Source organism: Canis lupus, chromosome 3 (assembly GCF_003254725.2).
Source record: "Canis lupus dingo isolate Sandy chromosome 3, ASM325472v2, whole genome shotgun sequence".
In the NCBI taxonomy this organism is placed as follows: domain Eukaryota; kingdom Metazoa; phylum Chordata; class Mammalia; order Carnivora; family Canidae; genus Canis; species Canis lupus.
Window position 1 is genome coordinate 27679779 of NC_064245.1, and position 17962 is coordinate 27697740.

Below are 17962 nucleotides of genomic sequence, written 5' to 3' on the forward strand. Positions count from 1 at the left end.
CAGTTATTAATCTGAAAAGCAGATGAATGACTTCACTCTCTCAAAGAGTCTAAATGAACTGCTCTTAGCAGATATGGTCCTCAGGTGACTTTCATTTTTTATGGACTGAGGGACCTAGGTGAGCACTTCTTTACCATCTACCATATATAATTCATGTTTACTTGCTATATCACTTCTAGATTCTATGATGTGAAATAAGATGAAGGTTTTAGTTTGTACTGGTATAGACCCAAAGCTAGCTCCCCTTCTTGGATTGTAGCCTCTTAGTTCTTGCTCTGCTCCCAATGCCATGCACTGCCCTTTTCACATAAACATCATCTATCAAGCATGCTGTTGTGCAAGAAACCACTCCTGGAGTGCAGGGTTCTGAGCTAGGTACTAAACTTAAGCTGGAGTGTGGCCAGAGGTGAGTCACCACAAGGATAAGGGGATTGGGAACCAAGTCACTTAATTATATTACACTACATAATGTTCAGTGAAGGCCTACTATATGCCAGACAGTCTTCCTAAGTATCTTTTTATTACACCTAATCCTCATAATAATCCAATGAGGATGGTTCTATTGTTATCCTCATTTAACAGATGAGGAAATTAAGATTGAAAAGTTAATTGTCCAATATGATGGTGCTAGTATGGTAAGGCACATCTTAAAAGTCTATGCCTTTGGTTGGGGGAAATGAGGAAGAGTCAGTATAGGGAAACATGATACCTACCTTTAAATTTTTGAAGAGCTATCATATGGAAGAAACCATAAACTTTTTCTATGGATGCCCAGAGACTAATATGTGGACAAACAGGCAAACCCTCATTCTTTAATCCCTGAAAGGGACAAATGAGTGTGGATGGATGGATGGATGGATGGATGGATGGATGGATGGATGGAGTGTGAGAATGAGAGAGAAGCAAGAGCCTGGAACCTAATAAATAGTAAATGTTTGTTATTATTTTCCCAAGAATGTTCATGATATTTTAAATATCCAAACACGATAACAGGTAAATCATTTTTAATTTTACCAATTGTCACAAATTGATACATTGTTTTGGGAAAAAAAAGAGATACTGGCACATGGCAAATACCACAAACAGTCAAGAACATATTAGATCAAGATAGATTAGAACTCTGACTTTTAAAAAGATCTTCTACAACTTGATCTATTTTTATTTAACAATCAAAAATAAGTGTTTCATTGAGCATCTATTACCAGGCCCAGCACAGTGCTAAATACTTTGAGGAAAAATATGAGAACATCATATTGTCCTTGTCCTTAAGTAGTTTACAATCTAGCTGTTTGTGACTTTTTAACATTTATTTTTTATTGGGGGTGAAGGGACAAAGGGAGAGGGAGAGAGAAAATGCCAAGCAGGCTCCATCCAGTGTGGACACAGGGCTCGATCTCACAACTCTGAGATCAGTACCTGAGTGGAAATCAAGATGTTTAACAGACTGAGCCACCCACGTGCTCCTCATAAGACACATTTAAAAAATTCTAGGACCTAATCTTTTTTTTTTTTTTTTTAAAGACCTAACACCTTAAGTAAAATCATCTTTGAAAGTAATCACTTTGGAAAGTTATAAACTTATTTCAATGACCCTGCTATTGCTCAAAAACATTTTTTGCATCTCTTCCTTTGGGATTGCCCTTGGAGTCATTATACAAATCACATAAGAAAAGCAGACTCATTGCTCTTCCTTCTTCTGCAAGCACCCAGTTTAGTTGCCTGAATTAATCATTAGATTTGGTGTTCAGCGACTTCTGGTTATTTTAAAATCTCAGATTCACCCTAAAAGACAAATTTTGCTATTCTCAATGAACTTCAAAAGAATGTACCACAGCATTACTGGACAGTAAGCAGCTGGAGGACCAGGGGCCTTTCTCCTTATCTTTGCAGCATCCAGCTGGGTGCTCGTCTACCACAAGAGTGCAAGGTGCTGGCTTGAACTGAAGGGCCAGCAGCACCTTAGCTGTGCAGCTAGAGATAGCAGGGCGGGCTGAGGGGAAAGGCGAGGAAGAGTTCCAGACGGGGCTGGGGCTCGAGGGGGGATTTCTTTCTGTTCTGTTCTTTCGGTGTTTTCTTTCACTACTCCTTAGGCATCTGGCTGTGATAGTGAAGGACAAAAAGGTCTGCCCGAAGCTGGTAGCAGATTTTCCCAATACTCCCTTCTGGCCCTGGGTTTGAAAAAAAATAATTAGTTTCAAAATGCATACCTATTTTATAAATCCAATATGTTTTATATATATTTGCATGTATGTGCATGTGTATACATATTTGCCAAATACACAGAGGTGTGGTGGACAATCAGGCTAAAGTAGAACTTCAGTTTCAACATACAGACTGAAAAACTATGTCCGTTAATGCCTTTCTCACATTTCCGTCAAAAACAAGCATTGGGTGTCATCCCACCTTTCAGATAAAAACCATGTGTTTGAAATCTGGAGGTATTTAAAATTACCAGGAAGGACAGTCAGAACTCCCAAATAGGGGATATTTGGAGTGACCTGCTGAAAAAGACAGGATCCGAAAGGGAAGTAGCAGGCAGAGGAGACTGTGATGCCCATGGCATGAGAAGCACAGACAAAAAGTTCCCAGTGGCAGCCTGGAGGGAACCATGGCAGCACCCGTGACAATGTGCCAGGCCCAGAAAATGCGCTTTTCCTACTAGGCTGTCAGCCAAGGACAGACAGCTTACTCCCCTTTCCATCCTCTCTTCTCTCCCTTTGAATTGGAAGAGGTCAGAAATGCTGGTTAGCAAGATGGGAAGGGAGGGTTGCAAGCATAAGACCGAGAAATAGAAGGATCAGCTTGGCCTTCCCTAGTTTCCTGCCTATTAAAGACAATTGCTGGAAAACCAGAGAAAAATGTAAGATTCATGGGTTCCAGTTTTGATTTTACATGGAACTGAACGTTTCTTTTTTCTTTTTTTTTTCTTTAAGCAGGCTCCATGCCCAGTGTGGAGCCCAATGTAGGACTTGAACTCACAATCCTGAGATTAAGACATGAGCTAAGACCAAAAGTCAGATGCTTAACTGACTGAGCCACCCAGGTACCCCTGGAACTGAACACAATTAATTACTGAATTAAAATTGGGTTTGCTAAGTAAGGTGGTCATGGAGCTTTCTATGGCCTAAGACTATCCAACAAAGTCCTGAGGCATGTGAATATTTTCAAATACGGAGAGAGGAAACACTGTGCCCATGAGCAGGCTTAAAGAAACAGAGGGAGACAAAAATAAAGTTGTATTCTGACGACTATATTTCATGAATCCTGTTTGTTTAATATGACAAATTTATTTCATGAATCCTGTTTAATATGTTTGTAAATGTTATTTATTAGCTTTACATTTTTATAATAAATTTATAGACTAAGCTTGAAAGACTTAGTTATAATTTCAGAGCAGAACACAATGGTTATACACCTTGATGATGAAAAAGTAATGGTCTAAGTTAAGAAGCCAAGAGGTGGGATCCCTGGGTGGCGCAGCGGTTTAGCGCCTGCCTTTGGCCCAGGGCACGATCCTGGAGACCCGGGATTGAATCCCACGTCGGGCTCCCGGTGCATGGAGCCTGTTTCTCCCTCTGCCTATGTCTCTGCCTCTCTCTCTGTGTGTGACTATCATAAATAAATAAAAATTAAAAAAAAAAAAGAAGCCAAGAGGTAGGTGAGGGAGGAAGATTAGAGGGGAGCAAAAAGTTCATTCTTATTTTACAGAATGGAAGTAAGAGATAATATATGTTGGCAAATTGAATATAAGTTAAAAAAAGAAAAAATAAAAAAAATAAGAGATACTGCTTTACATCAATGAATGGTTAAATGGAAAATTCAAACTTAAAAGATAATCAACAGAAGAAATAAAAATGTAATAAATCAAAATTGGGAAAAATGGAGCTGGGAGAGAAGGGAAATATTACATGGTTTAAATGCCTCTGCTTTTGTAAAGGGTTACCAGTAATTACAGCTTAAAATTGATAAACCAGAAATGAGGTATAAGAAGAACACAAATGGCCAACCGGTCATTACCTTTGGGAATGGGACTGGTGTCAGGAGGGTGGAAACTTAAAGTTTTAATTTTATATACTTGAGGGATGCCTGGGTGGCTCAGTGGTTGAGCATCTGCCTTCGGCTCAGGTTCATCCCAGGGTCCTGGGATCAAGTCCCGCATCGGGCTCCCTGCATGGAGCCTGCTTCTCCCTCTGCTTCTGTGTCATTTTAAATGAATAAAATCTTTTAAAATAATAATAATTTTATATACTCGGATACTTTTTGAATTTTTATTGCATGCATAGTATTTCTAACAATAAATAAAATGAGATTAGACAAAAATAGTATGTTAATAAAAAAATTCCTACCTGGCTCTAATCCAGGGTTTGGTGTGCATATTAAGGCCACTTCCCCAGCTGCCATGTTTTTCTGAAGCTGGAGGCAAAAACCCCCTTTCTGGGGCCAGCTCCTCAGCAATAGCCCTGATGTGATAGGGCTCAAATCCACAGCACCCGCCAATGTACCGGACCCCCAGGTTGTAGGCCTCTCTGGCGTATTTTTGAATATCCCATCTGGTTGCAACTCGGGGTTCTAGCCCTGCAACACAATAATAACAGCGTTTCTATTACTGTCCCTATATTCAAATCATAGGTGCTGTGGTGGGCAAATGATGAACTTTAGGTGATGCTCATTTCTCATTAGCATTGAATGTTTTTTGTCTTACATAGTCTCTTTCTGTAAGACGGGATCATAACCATTCATGATAGCCATTTCCATGTTGTCACCATAAGAAAACACAACCTCTAATATGCCCTAAGCTTACCAAAGGGATATTCTGGGAGATCCACAACCCCGCCTTTGCCACAGTCAGGGGTATGGAACCCCAGGGACTGCACTATCAGGTGTGCCTGCAACCCTGCAGCCTGTAGGCCCTCCTTCATGAGCTTCATTGTCTTCAAGCTGGTGCTCGGCCCAAATCGGCAGTTCACACCCACGATTGCAGCCCCTGTGCAAAGAAATACAGAACTTTTGTATTTTACTTATTTTATTTTTAAATTTTTTAAAAAGTTAACTTTTTTTTTTTTAAGATTTTATTTATCCATGAGACATGCAGAGAGAGGCAGAGACACAGGCAGAGGGAGAAGCAGGCTCCCTATGGGGAGCCAGATGTGGGACTCGATTCCAGGACCCCAGGATTGCACCCTGAGCCAAAGGCAGAAGTTCAACCACTGAGCCACCCAGGCATCCTTTATTTTTTAATAGTTGGAAATTGCCTTAGAGATTAGGATTAGGCAATCCTTCTCCACCTCCCAAGTTTTACAAATAGGGAAACCAATTCCAGTTCTTCTTTTATTTCTGAACTGCTCTTGCAAGATTAAGGAACCTTTGTTAAATTTCATAAACGACAGCTGAACCGCTTATCCCATTATGGGTCCAAATTACCTGCCTTCACCAGCTTAACGGCACATTCTCCAGGTTTCACACCACACATGTCTCCGTCTGGGCCTATGCACATGGTAACTGCCACAGGCTTACCCGATTCTTTTAAGACTTCCACAGCCCATACAGCTTCTTCTGCATGCTCAAAATACTAAGAGAAATCTCACTTTTTCTATTGGTCCAAACATAAAGCAGATTTTGAAAGGTGGAATGCAAATGTTGCAAAACAGTTATAAAAATGACCAAGTATATATAGTAAAACTTGCTGAGGAATAGGTCTTTAGCAGACTAAAGAATACTTTTCTGAGTTAACATTTCAATTCCTTTAAGAATAATATATAGATTTTCATTCAGAGATCATCAATTCAGCAAGATGATGAGTGTTACAAAAACAAAAAAAAAAACAAAAAAAGAAACAAAAACAAAAATGAAACCCACAAAGGCTTTTAACGTAATTGAGTATTTAAAAATCATCATGATTTTGAAGGAATGAAAGTTGTAATAATAAATTTTATTTTGTTTTATTTTAAAGATTTATTTATTTATTTGAGAAAGAGTATGTGAGTGGGGAGAGGGGGAGCGGGAGAGAGAGAATTCCAAGCAGACTCCACATTGAGCACAGAGCCTGACTCGGGGCTCGACCCCATGATCCATGAGATCATGACTTGAGCCGAAACCAAGAGTCCCATGCTTAACCAACTGAGCCACTGAGGCACCAATGCTAACAGATTTTAGACCCTTCTTTTATAGAACTGGGGTAATCTCTGAAAAACAATGACTAGTTTATTATGCTTTATACTTCAAAGCGCTTTTTATTCACTTCTCATTAGATGTTCATAAGCGCTCCATGCAGTAGGGAGAAATATGATGATTTCCCCCAATGAGACCACTAGGCACAGAGCAAGGAGGAATAGCTACTGAGTTTCTTTGTTGAGGGTGGACATGACACCCCGTTTGGTAAACCCAGGTCATTTGCAGGGGTCTTCCCAGGAACCCCCTTAAGGGCCACAATTGAAAAGCTGACCTTAAGTAAGCAAGGAAAGGCCAGCTAAAGTCTCCCTGTGTTCTTCCTCCTTGACTTAGATTCTGTAGGAATGGCAGAGAGGGTCCACAGAGAGGTTCTTAAAAAAACAAACTTGTGTTCCCACCCATCCGGAGAATCCACTGGGTGGAGTTGTGCCCATCCCTGCAGATGATTGTTGCCAGGTGTGTCTTACAGGCTTTGGTGTTCTTGAGCCTCGGGAAGGTTGACAAAGCAAGCTTTTTGGTGGATTCAGAGAGTGCCAGGGGAACAGCAGCTGGGAGGTGGCTGTCCTTGCTAGGGGCAGAGACTTGGCCTGAGAGCTTGACTCCAGGTGGTAGCAAAGGTGGAACATAGGGGATGAGGGCTTTTTAATTTTTGGAATTGGAAGAAAGAGAATGTTCTGGGCCTTCATGTCCAGTCAATGACCAATTCTCATTGATTCTTTTTTCAAAATGTCACTCACATTCTATAGCTTGAGTGGAAACAGGCAGATGGGAGTGAGCAAAGAATGGACAGAGGAGGGCAAGGAAACTACTTGGCACCGAGTGTTATTAGTGGGGCCTACACGAGTCCGAGCAGCCATCTGGCTCCTAAGCTTTGCTCTCTCGCAGCCTCTGGCCCTCGCCCAGTGACTTCCTGCCCTGCCCCTCCACAGGAGAGGTTCCTCCAGGAAGCACTGTCCCCTTTCCACCCAACATTGCAGGGCTCCCTGCTGAGTCAGCTGCTACAACCACCCAGAAGAAAACCAAGGCCACGGTCAGGCCTGTCCTGGGTCTGCCCTTTGGCTTCACTAGAACCTAGGTACAAGTGAGAGGATGTTTGCCTTGACTGCAGTGTGTGTGCACAAACCTTTGACCCTGTACCCTGAGGAAATGAAGGCACAAAGCAACCCAATGCCCCTGTGAAACCTGAAGACCATGCAGTGGGATTTGTCAGAAGAGAGCAAATCCTTTCCCTAAGATCCTAGGCTTACCTCTGCAATCAAGAAGTCCACATTTTTCCTTATGAAAACCTCTAGCTGGAGTTGAAAGAGTTTTTTAACTCTAGCTTCATCCTTGTGGTGTCTGTACACTGATGTCTGGGAGATCCCTCCTGCCACCAAAGCATCACCTTTGCCAGCCACCTCCCTGGCAAGGTCACAGGCAGCAGCATTCACATCTTCCCACTGAGGTTAGAGAGCAAGGGTTCAGATGGCGAGCCCGGCATTGTAGAGGTAAAATGTAAGATACCGAAGGGGGCAATAAGCAAGTAGGATGAGTTCAAGTCATGGTTTAAACTGCAATTTGAGGAGGGATAGGGGAACCGGGTGATGGGCATTCAGGAAGGCACAGGATGCAATGAGCACTGCGTGCTATATGCAACTGATGAATCATGAAATTTTACCTCTGAAACTAATAATATACTGTATCTTAATTGATTGAATCTAAATCAAAATGAAATTTTAAAAATCTGAGAGGACCAGAAGAGTTGGGTACTTTCTCCTCTACTACCAGTGAGCTTCTAATTCCATTACTGTACTCACCACACAGGATTTTTTTTTTTTTTTTTTTATAGAATAGCCTTTTTTTTTTTTTAATTTTTATTTATTTATGATAGTCACAGAGAGAGAGAGAGAGAGGCAGAGACATAGGCAGAGGGAAAAGCAGGCTCCATGCACCGGAAGCCTGATGTGGGATTCGATCCCGGGTCTCCAGGATCGCGCCCTGGGCCAAAGGCAGGCGCCAAACCGCTGCGCCACCCAGGGATCCCACCACACAGGATTTTTGTAAATGTTTGTTTGTTTGCCTCCCTCACTTGACCGTGAGCCTCTTCAGAATAGGGTCTTTGGCTTTCTTTCATCTTTGTTTCGAGCATAGATTGGACTATTACTGGTACTCAAAAAATGTTGGTTGGTGGCATGCATAAATGCGCATGAATGTTTACAACTTCTAACACTTTACCTGTACAGGCTATCTCACAGTCCTTCCACATTCTTCCTCTTATTTACTATTCTCAACAAGCCTATGCATTTAAGCATAAATTATCTGCATTTTGCAGAGAGAAACCCAGTGCTCCACGCAGTCAAGTGTCTTGCACAAAATCACACATCCTACAGGTGGCATCAAACCTAATTCTTTTCATTCCTAGGCCAGTGCTGTGTTCCCAAGGACCACCCTGTCTCCAGATGGGAAAGTCAGAAGAGAAGAAGGTAGAAGAAGGTGAAATAAGGGGCATCTAGAAAGTGTTCTTTCTCTACAAAAAAGTAGCACAGAAGGATGACCATGTCCTTCCAATGGCCTATTCCTTCCTAATCCTATCTCCCCACCTCCCCGACCCCAGCTGAAGAGCAGAAAAAAGCTCATTTACATAGTACATATTCATTTACATAATAATTAATTTCCTAATAGACATCTTATGTAGAGTTTTTAATAAACTATAGGAACACATCAGGTCAGTTTCATAACCTGCAGTCAAGAGGTTAGTTTTATCATAAATCCCTAACACTCACCCCACCCTAAGATCCTCCCTCCCTGCCTCCACCTCCACCCCAACCAAAATTACAGTTACCTTGCTTCCCATATTGTCCTCACTGGCGGAAAAGGTGAAAGTCTGCATGACATTTGATCCTGCTCTCAAAAATTCCATGTGAAGTTGACGAACTACAAAGTAATTTTAAAAATTAAGATTAAAAAGATAAAAATCATAAGAGCTCTCATTTGTAGCAAAACATCTCTTTCAAGCACTAGTACTTGTAAAAAATTGCAGATAAAGGTCAGTAGAGTTCAAGGACAGGACATGGGAGAGTCAATGCTAAATTGAGGCTGTTTGGAGCGACCTCATATTGTCCTGTCAATGGGCCTCAATGGTCTTGTCAGTCTTCGGCAGACATTAAGGCCTGGTTGGCCAATTGCTCCTTGGTCTTTTGGTCTAGAGAGGGTTTATTTGTTTGCCTGTGTTGTGGAAGACGTAGTTGCTCCACTTACAGTCAAGAAATCCTTACACGAGGAAATTCTCATAGTGGACCAGGTGTGTGTGAGTGGTGCCCCCACCAAGTTCATTCAACAGCAGGCGGCTTGGGAGACACAGCCAGGGAGCTTCCGTTGGCCTATCAGGACACCCTTCCCTTCTCTCTCTTCATCTCTCCCCAACCCCAATCCTCATCCTTGCTATTTCAACACTTTCTGGCTTAGCAAAAAGATCTTCTAAAATTAAGAATAAGTTGGGACACCTGGGTAGCTCAGCGGTTGAGCGTCTGCCTTCGGCTCAGGGCATGATCCTGGGATCCAGGATCGAGTCCCACATCAGGCTCCTTGCATGGAGCCTGCTACTCCCTCTGCCTGTGTCTCTGTCTCTCTCTCATTGTCTCTCATGAATAAATAAATAAAATCTTTTTAAAAAATTAAGAATAAGTTCTCCATGGGCCAGATGAAAACTTTGAGCTAAGTGCCAGAGAAACAAAACTTGGTCTTACCATATAACTCTGCGTATCCAATGAAACAATAAAACTGTCCAGTGGGTACAGTATGATGTGTTGGGCTTTTCATGCAGGTTAACTCACAAGTTCTAACAACTAGCCCATGTCATCCTGTCCTGTGACATGAGTCAAGAATCTGATCCTGGGTGGCTCAGTCGGTTGAGTGACTGGCTCTTGGTTTTGGCTCAGGTCATTATCTCAGGGTCATAATATTGGGCCCTGCATTGGGGGTACTTGTCCTTCTCTGTCTACTCCTGCCCCACTCACACACTCATTCTCAAAAATAAATAAATCTTTAAAAAAAAAAAGACACTGATCATTGGGAAAGTCAAATGACTTGTCAGTGGAAGAATCAAGACAGCATCCCAGGTTTCTTGGACACATGGTGCATAGATGAATACCATCAGAGCAAACCAAAATCCCATTCCCGGCTTCTATTCATTTCATTCATTTGCTTTATTTTCCACTTTAATTTAGGAGATTGCCCTCAAAAAAAAAAAAAAAGAGTAAAAATAGAGTTAAAGTTCCAGTTTTTTTTTTTTAATTTTTATTTATTTATGATAGTCACACACAGAGAGAGAGAGGCAGAGACATAGGCAGAGGGAGAAGCAGGCTCCATGCACCAGGAGCCCGACATGGGATTCGATCCCGGGTCTCCAGGATCACGCCCTGGGCCAAAGGCAGGCGCCAAACCGCTGCGCCACCCAGGGATCCCTAAAGTTCCAGTTTGATGTTCCTTGCCAATCCCATCATAGTTGCTACCTCCAACTTTTATTGTTTTTTTTCTAGCTCAGGGGATGAGGCAAAACTGCGTTGATTTCTTCACACCCCTCTCCCCCAACAAAGCCCAAATGTCTACTGTCTATGCTCTGTTAATTTGGTGGTTACTATTAATCATCTTTACCAAACACATGGACACAGTATAATATGTAAATTAGTCAGGAAGATTAATGTGAAGCAATAACAGTTTTACTATGTTAAGGAAACTCTTGAATATCCACAGGGTGAATATTCATGGAACAAATATTAAGTTGCATGTTTTATTTTTTATTTTTAAAAATTTTTTTATTTATTATTTATGATAGTCACACAGAGAGAGAGAGAGAGAGAGAGGCAGAGACACAGGCAGAGGGAGAAGCAGGCCCCATGCACCGGGAGCCTGACGTGGGATTCGATCCCGGGTCTCCAGGATCGCGCCCTGGGCCAAAGGCAGGCGCCAAACCGCTGCGCCACCCAGGGGTCCCAAGTTGCATGTTTTAGCACCCCCTGTATATGAAGTGTGGAGGTGGGTGGTTGGGCACGGAGAGGCCATTTTCCTACATATGCTTCAGGCCATGCACTGTCACTGTCTCTACATCTTGGTGACTCTGGCAAGTGAAACAGTCCTTGGACAACACTCAAAATTATTTCTTAATCTTCCTTCAGTCAAATTTAAGCAAATTGTCACCCAGATAAACACTCTTGGGAGACGCCGGCACTGACCTGCATCGGGATGGTCTACTATGGCCTCTGGAGTCCAGAGCCCAGCCTTCACGTAGCCCCTCTTCTCCAGAGTTATGAGAAAGCTGCCGTCTCCAACCACAACCTCTCCACTATCCAGACGTTCCAAAATACCCTGAAGAAGAAAAAGAAAAAAAATCACCTATAATACCTCTTTTTTTCCTAAAAGCAGTCTCCAATTTTAGGAAAGGTGGTACCATGTTCTTATTGCTCCAGTTCTGTTAAAATCCTCAGTCTAATATTTCAGAAAGATTGAAAATTTTTATATTTCTTGGACATTCCAGTTATTTTTGTGCATAGTGCTGTATTTTTTCCTCAAATAACATTTAATCTGAGTCAAATTATAGTGAAAGTGCTAATTCCATGATAGTTATTTTGGTTTTTCAACATGTCAGTGGCAGATGCTGATAGTAGCCTAATTAATATGTGTTTCCTCTCCTTTTCTTTGTTCATGTATTTCATTTGGGGAGACAATGTCCCCTACTTAAAAAAAATCCTTGGGCTCCCTTGCGGCTAGGAGTGGCTATACATATGACATGGTGCTGGCCAATGAGGCATAGGTGGAACTCAGTTAAAGATTTCTGGAAAAGTTTTGCTTTCCTGATATAGATGGGCACTCCCTTCCATCTAGGCATTTTTGTCCTCCTTCTATCTGTAATGTCACCGTAAGTCCTGGAGGTATAGCAGTCATCTCTCAGCCATGCCATTGAAAGTCACACACTAAGGCTGGTGGAGCCAACTAACAGCTGGTATAACTTGCAGCTGGGTGTATTTATTTATTTATTTATGATTTTATTTATTTATTTGACAGAGAGAGCGCACGCACAAGCAGCAGGAGTGGCAGGCAGAAAGAGAGGGAGAAGCAGGCTCCCCAAGGAGCAGGGAGCCCAATGCGGGGCTCCACCCCAGGACCCTGGGATCATGACTTGAGCCAAAGGCAGAAGCTTAACCAACTGAGCCACCTGGGCACCCCTGGCGGGGTCTTATAATGACAACTTAGGCAGCTGCAGTAGCCATGGATTGCAAAACCTCATTTTAGGGCAAAAATAGCCCTTTTGTGTGTGTGTAAACCGCTACACACAATCCTAAGGGACACAAAGTTTCATAACTATGCCCTGCATTTTCCAGCATGTTTACATACAGGTTTTCATTTGGTATTCTGGACAGCTCCGTAAGTTTGGCAGGCCAGACAGTTTTTATTCTCATTTTATAAATGAGGAAAGTGATGTTGAGAGAGGCTAAGTGGTTTGTATAAGACCACAGAGCTAAGTAAGTAAAAAAGCAGACTTTAGATCGTCTAAATTCTTAATCTAGTCCCTTTGTAGTCCCACTTCTATATGCGGCCCACCTATACTTGAATAAGTAAATTTGGATGTTACAGAATTGTGTCTCCCCTCCCCCTCCAATCTCTCACAGGGTTATGCCAAGGGTAACTACTTAACACTTCTTAGAAATGTCCTCCCTCTTCCTTTTCCTCACAGCCACAGGCCATGCACTGCCCCCTCCCCCTCCATTACTGAAAAGGCTTCCGAGCCACTCCAGCCCCCTCTGTTGTATCTTCCCTGGCTGCAGAGCAAGGCCTGGTCTGACCTACTCTGGGATTACTTCCACCTCTGTGTTCTGCCTAAGGTCAAACACCCTCCATTCCTGCCTCTACCTCTCTCAGGTATCTGGTTACTTCCCGGTCTCCTCCGGTTGGCTTTAAAATGCTTGAGGCTCAGGTGACAAATCTTATTTGCCTCTATCCCTACCATCTCAGCACCTAACAAAGAGCAGGCCCTTAATAAACTGTGCCAAGAGTTAGCAGACAGATACGACTTTTGAAAATGTCACTGGTCTCATATAGCTACAAGTTTGGTCCTGAGGAGGGGAAAAAAAATAGTCTTTAACAGAACATCAGTTAGGGTTTTAAGAAATTATAGCGCTTATTTCAATTGTATCTTCATGATAACAAGTAAAGACATTTTGATCTGTTATCTAGATGTTTATCCAAAAGTATAAAATGTGCCAGTTTTCTAAACAGCCATTTGCAAACTAACTACATTATCAAGATTTGAATAAGCAGCACTGTAAATTAATCTGCAGTACATTTATATTTTCATTCCATCCTCCCTTCAGTGTGGCAGTGAATCTGCCTGGGATCTGGTCGTGAGCTCTGAGAGCCAGTTGTGCTTCCTTTTTGCAGATCTCAGTATCTAGACTTCAGGTCTGGCTTCAGGGCACCTCTGTTCGCACCTGGAGCAGGTCACCTTTTCCCTCTGGCCAGAGATCTCTTCTGCCTGAAACTGCCACCAGGACTGCGCTTGTGGATTAAGAAAGCTCCAGGAGGTGCCCCCTAAGGCAATTAAATGAATTCTTATAATGTACCTCTTAGCTGACAGGAGAGGTGAGAGTAGCTGTTTCCCACTAACTTTTTAACTCAGAGGTACACACTGACATGGATTATCATAGGATAATCTTGGTGTTGCAAGAGCAGAGGCTGGGAAGAAATTGGACAGGGACAGCATATTTTAAAAACCTTTTTAAAAAAACAAACTAAAGGTGAGTATTACAGAAAGTTTACCCAAAGAAATCAGCACGTCTTTATCTTTTTATGAAGATCATTTTCTTCCATGCCCATATTTTTATAAGCAGAAAGACGTATCCAAAGATTTTTTTAATGTTAAACCCATATTCCACGTCCTATGTAATTACCATAATTATTTCCCTCCTTACACGTATAAAGTATATAAATATTTTTACATAATCAGTGTGTGACAGGGTGTAACTCCTTTTGTAACTTTGCCAAAGCAGTTTGCTTGTTCCCGTACTTGGCTTCTCCGTTGGCTGCCTAATAACGTATTAAGTGGGTGCACCTTTATTTAGGGAGCCCATCATCCGCGGCATCTTGGTCGTCCTAAGTTTTTAGCGTAAGTAGATCAGTGGTGCATATTTGCACGTCCCTGCAGCTTCTCCCTCCGCGCTCCCTCTGAACTTCCAGGCGCACGTGAGTTGCTTTGGGGGATCCCGGAGATGTCCTGCGTTCAGCTCATACCTTTCCTAATTTCGTCACCCTTTCTCCATCACATACCCAGGGGAGAAGGGAGGGGGGGCAAAGCTGGCAGTCGGTGGGCAGATGGGGAAAGAGGCCTAGAGAAGGAGCCCGGGAGACCTGAGTGGTGGGGGGAGGCCGAGCCCCCGCACCGACCCTGCGCCCCCTCCCCGCGGCCTCCCCTCCCCACCCCTCCTCGGCAGCCTCACGTCTGGGAGTGTCTGCACCGACACTGGTTTCAGGCCAGCCCGACACCTGCAGGGAAGGTGGGACCCGAGTTGAGGCGAAGGCCTGACGGTGTAGGTGGGCTGAGGGTAGAAGATGTGAGCCTGGCCCCCGAATCTGAAGCTAGACCCCAAATCTCCGCTTCACCCTGGACCAGCAAGTCGCCCGCCTGAGCTAGTCGCCTGCCTCTCTGGGCCTCAGTTTCCTCACCTGGAGAACGGGCATCATTGTGAAAGCGGGATAATGTGCGTCCGCCGTCCGCGCTCTGTAACGGGCCCCCCAGTCCCCCAACCCTGCGCCGAGGCCGCGGTCACCCCGGCCCCCGCGGGCGCCTAAACCGCGGCGCAGGGCCCTGCGGGTGCCGGCCGCCGCCCCGGGCCCCGCCGAGGGCCGAGGTGGGACTCGAACCCCTGGCACCGGAGCCCCGCGGCCGGGGAGGCTGAATACGTCGCGGGCGCCCAGAAACTCACCTTTTTGGCCCCGGGGCCTCCGACGGGTGCCATGGCGCGGCGACCTGTGGGGCCCGGCCTGCGAGCGCGCCGGCCCCTAGCCCGCCCCGAGCCCGGGGGAGCGCCCCCCCGCGGACGCCCGCCCGCCGCAGCAGGTGCCCGGGGCGCCAGGCGCACGGGGCGGCAGGTGCACGGGGCAGGCGCACGGGGCGGCAGGTGCACGGGGCGGCAGGCGCACGGGGCGGCAGGCGCACGGGGCAGGTGCCCGCCGGCCTCGCCATGCTCCGTGCGGGCGCGCAGCGGCTGCCGGGCCTCCGGCTGCCGAGCCTCCCCCCGCGGGGCTCCCCGGGCTGCGCGCGCTCCGCCTGGGGCCGCCGAGGGTGAGTGGGGCCGGGGTGCGGGGTGCGGCGGTGCCGGGGGTCCGGAGAAGGGGCGGGGGGCGGCGGCCCGGGGAGCGGGGGTAGGGACGGGGGTCCGGGGGGTCCGGAGAGGGGGCGGGGTGCGGCGGGCGGGGTGCGGGGCGGCTGCGGGGCGGGGGCGCCGTGGCCTGGGAGGGGCGATGGACTTGCGCGGGATCTCCGCACGCTCCCCCCACGTGCACGCAGGTCCGGGGGCGCCGGGTCGCGGGGTCCCAGCGCGAAGCCGCCCCTCGCGTCCTTCCCCGCAGTCGCCTGTTCATAGGGTCTTGTGTGTTTTGCGGAGACCGCGTGTGTGTGTGTGTGTGTTCCTGGGTATTCCTCTCTGCCTTCCTTACACCTTGCTTCTTACAGTGTGTCCGGGAGAAGCTCAGGATCCAGCAAGGGAGAAGGTCATGCCAATAAGTATATTAAACCCCGAGCAACACTTACAAAATTAGAGAAGAACGTTCGCCGTGAGACAGTTGAGGGAGGGAGTACGCTTTGCTCCAGCTGACTCTCTTCAGCCTGGGAAACGTTGCAGGGAGGAGGTGACCCAAGGTTTATAGAAGCCAAACTTCATGATGATTGTGGCTTTTCATGGAATGAAATGATTGTCAGTGTGTTCTTTAGGTAGACTGGGAAAAGTTATTCTCTATATCGTTTGGAAATTAAAAAAAAAAAGTCATGTTCAATTCTTTAGTTTTTTAACTTCTTTTTTTTTAAAGATTGTATTTATTATTCATGATAGACGTAGAGAGGCGGAGACACAGGCAGAGGGAGAAGCAGGCTCCATGCAGGGAGCACGTCGTGACTCGATCCTGGGTCTCCAGGATCCCACCCTGGGCCAAAGGCAGCTGCTCAACCGCTGATCCCCCAATTCTTTAGTTTTCTTAGTTATCTACAATGGAACAGAATTACATGGAAGGGGCTCAAAGGCCTCCCCTTGCCTCCTGGAACCAGGGTGCAACAGTCAGGGTTTCTACGCTCCATATGATTAAAGCAGCACTATGCCGACCTCACAGCTACTGTTAAGATATTAGAGAAACTAGGAGAAACCCATTATTCAGAAAAGCTATAGCTACCACAGCCAAGTAAAATTACCATTTAAAATAATTGTCTTCCAGAGAGGAAAACCCACCCGCATCTGCGGAAACCAGATGGAAAGACAGAGCAGAAACCGTGGTCATTGGAGGCGGCTGCGTTGGAGTGAGTCTGGCTTATCACCTGGCCAAAGCTGGGATGAAAGATGTGGTCCTCCTGGAAAAATCAGAGCTCACTGCTGGATCTACGTGGCACGCAGTAAGAAAAGCACCTCAAAACCGTGATACGCTCTGATCTGTGCACCAGTGCAGCTACATCTCCCCACTTCGAGCCCTTTCGAGGGAGTTTCCTTTCAGTAATGTTGGAAAGTGCAATTACAGTTTAGTTGCTGTACTTCCAGGATGGGATCTACATTTCTAATGTCTCCTCTGTCTTGGACATGTGGCTTCTGGATTCAACCCCGGCTCTGCCATTTTCTGGCCATCCGGCTTGTGGCCACGTACTGAAGTCCCATTCCTGCTGTGCAGATAGGGAGTATTAACAGCACCTACCTAATAGGGTTGTGGCGAAGGTTGAGTTAATACGTGTAAAGTTATTAAACATGATAAATGTTGAGCAAATGTCAGCTTTTGTGTGGAAGGATACTGGCCGGCTGATCTCAAACACAGAGACCTTTGCCTAAACTCTCCTCACCTAGGTTTCAAGATCCTTTGGTTTTTATTTATGATTTTAATTCTGCACTATGAGTCAACAGCGTGGCTTCCTGAGGCTGAGAACTGTGAGGGCCGAGAACATGTGCCAGTGCTTTCGGGTTGTGGTGAATAGACACACAACCGAGTCAGCTGGCTGTATTTAATAATACGCATAATTGTTCCAGTGCTACACGATAATTGGGCTGACATGGACAGTTGCTCAGGTGAATGAAGTGATGACACTCCTCTCGTACCTGTTTGCTGTACCAATTTTCCTGAAGTCAGCTGAGGATGAATGAGGAAGCTCTTGTGACCGTCGGTACCCTTTTGTTTTGGAGAAAGAGTTGGGCAGGGTTAGCCACTACTCATTATCCCTTTCGGTCATTAGTTTTCCTCTGCCCAGACAAGAGGGAACCCTGCCTTTCGGGAACTTCTGAATCTAGGACTCACTCTAGATTGGGGGGTTGTCAAGCACTGAAAGGGCTGCCCCACTCCAGCTGACATTCAGGGAGAGTGCAGCCCAGACCTAAGCCCAGCTGGCCCCAGTATCCTGGGCCTCCCCCACTGGCTGGATGGAAGCTCCTAGAAAAGTCACACCAAACCCGGCTCCTCTCCCCTGCCTGCTTTCCCTTCAGTCCCCTTGTCCCTCGGTCTGAGCAGGAGGTGCGGGCCCCTGGTCTTCCCAGAGTGTAATTTCAGCCTTTACAGGCACACTGTCTCTTGTTTCCTC

The 17962-nt window shown here is 45.5% G+C and overlaps 2 protein-coding genes across 7 annotated transcripts in view; one reads left to right on the plus strand and one right to left on the minus strand.

Moving 5' to 3' along the window:
• Positions 1 to 987: 987 nt before the first annotated feature.
• On the minus strand, positions 988 to 16080 carry BHMT2 (betaine--homocysteine S-methyltransferase 2). Of its 3 annotated transcripts, none has more exons than XM_035714316.2 (8): positions 15950 to 16080; positions 11379 to 11511; positions 8990 to 9081; positions 7416 to 7607; positions 5422 to 5569; positions 4802 to 4984; positions 4347 to 4575; positions 988 to 2168 (listed from the first exon to the last, which is right to left on the minus strand). In XM_035714316.2, the coding sequence occupies exons 3-8, from the start codon at positions 9065 to 9067 to the stop codon at positions 2087 to 2089; spliced, it is 912 nt and encodes a 303-aa protein (XP_035570209.2). In that variant the 5' UTR covers positions 9068 to 9081; positions 11379 to 11511; positions 15950 to 16080; the 3' UTR covers positions 988 to 2086. The 3 variants fall into 3 exon arrangements, with proteins under 3 accessions (XP_035570209.2, XP_025293061.3, XP_025293062.3); XM_025437276.3 differs by lacking the exon at positions 15950 to 16080 and adding an exon at positions 15123 to 15280; XM_025437277.3 differs by lacking the exon at positions 15950 to 16080 and adding an exon at positions 14863 to 15032.
• The window catches only part of DMGDH (dimethylglycine dehydrogenase), a 66258-nt gene continuing 62560 nt past the window's right edge, over positions 14265 to 17962 (plus strand). For 2 of the 4 annotated variants that reach the window (XM_025437274.3, XM_049108347.1), the window contains exons 1-2: positions 15337 to 15481; positions 16624 to 16798. In XM_025437274.3, coding sequence (XP_025293059.3) covers positions 15381 to 15481; positions 16624 to 16798 — 276 coding nt within the window. In that variant the 5' untranslated portion in view covers positions 15337 to 15380. Of the gene's footprint in view, positions 14383 to 15336; positions 15482 to 16091; positions 16130 to 16623; positions 16799 to 17962 lie in introns of those variants that run through there. The other 2 variants (XM_049108346.1, XM_049108345.1) reach the window with 2 other exon arrangements.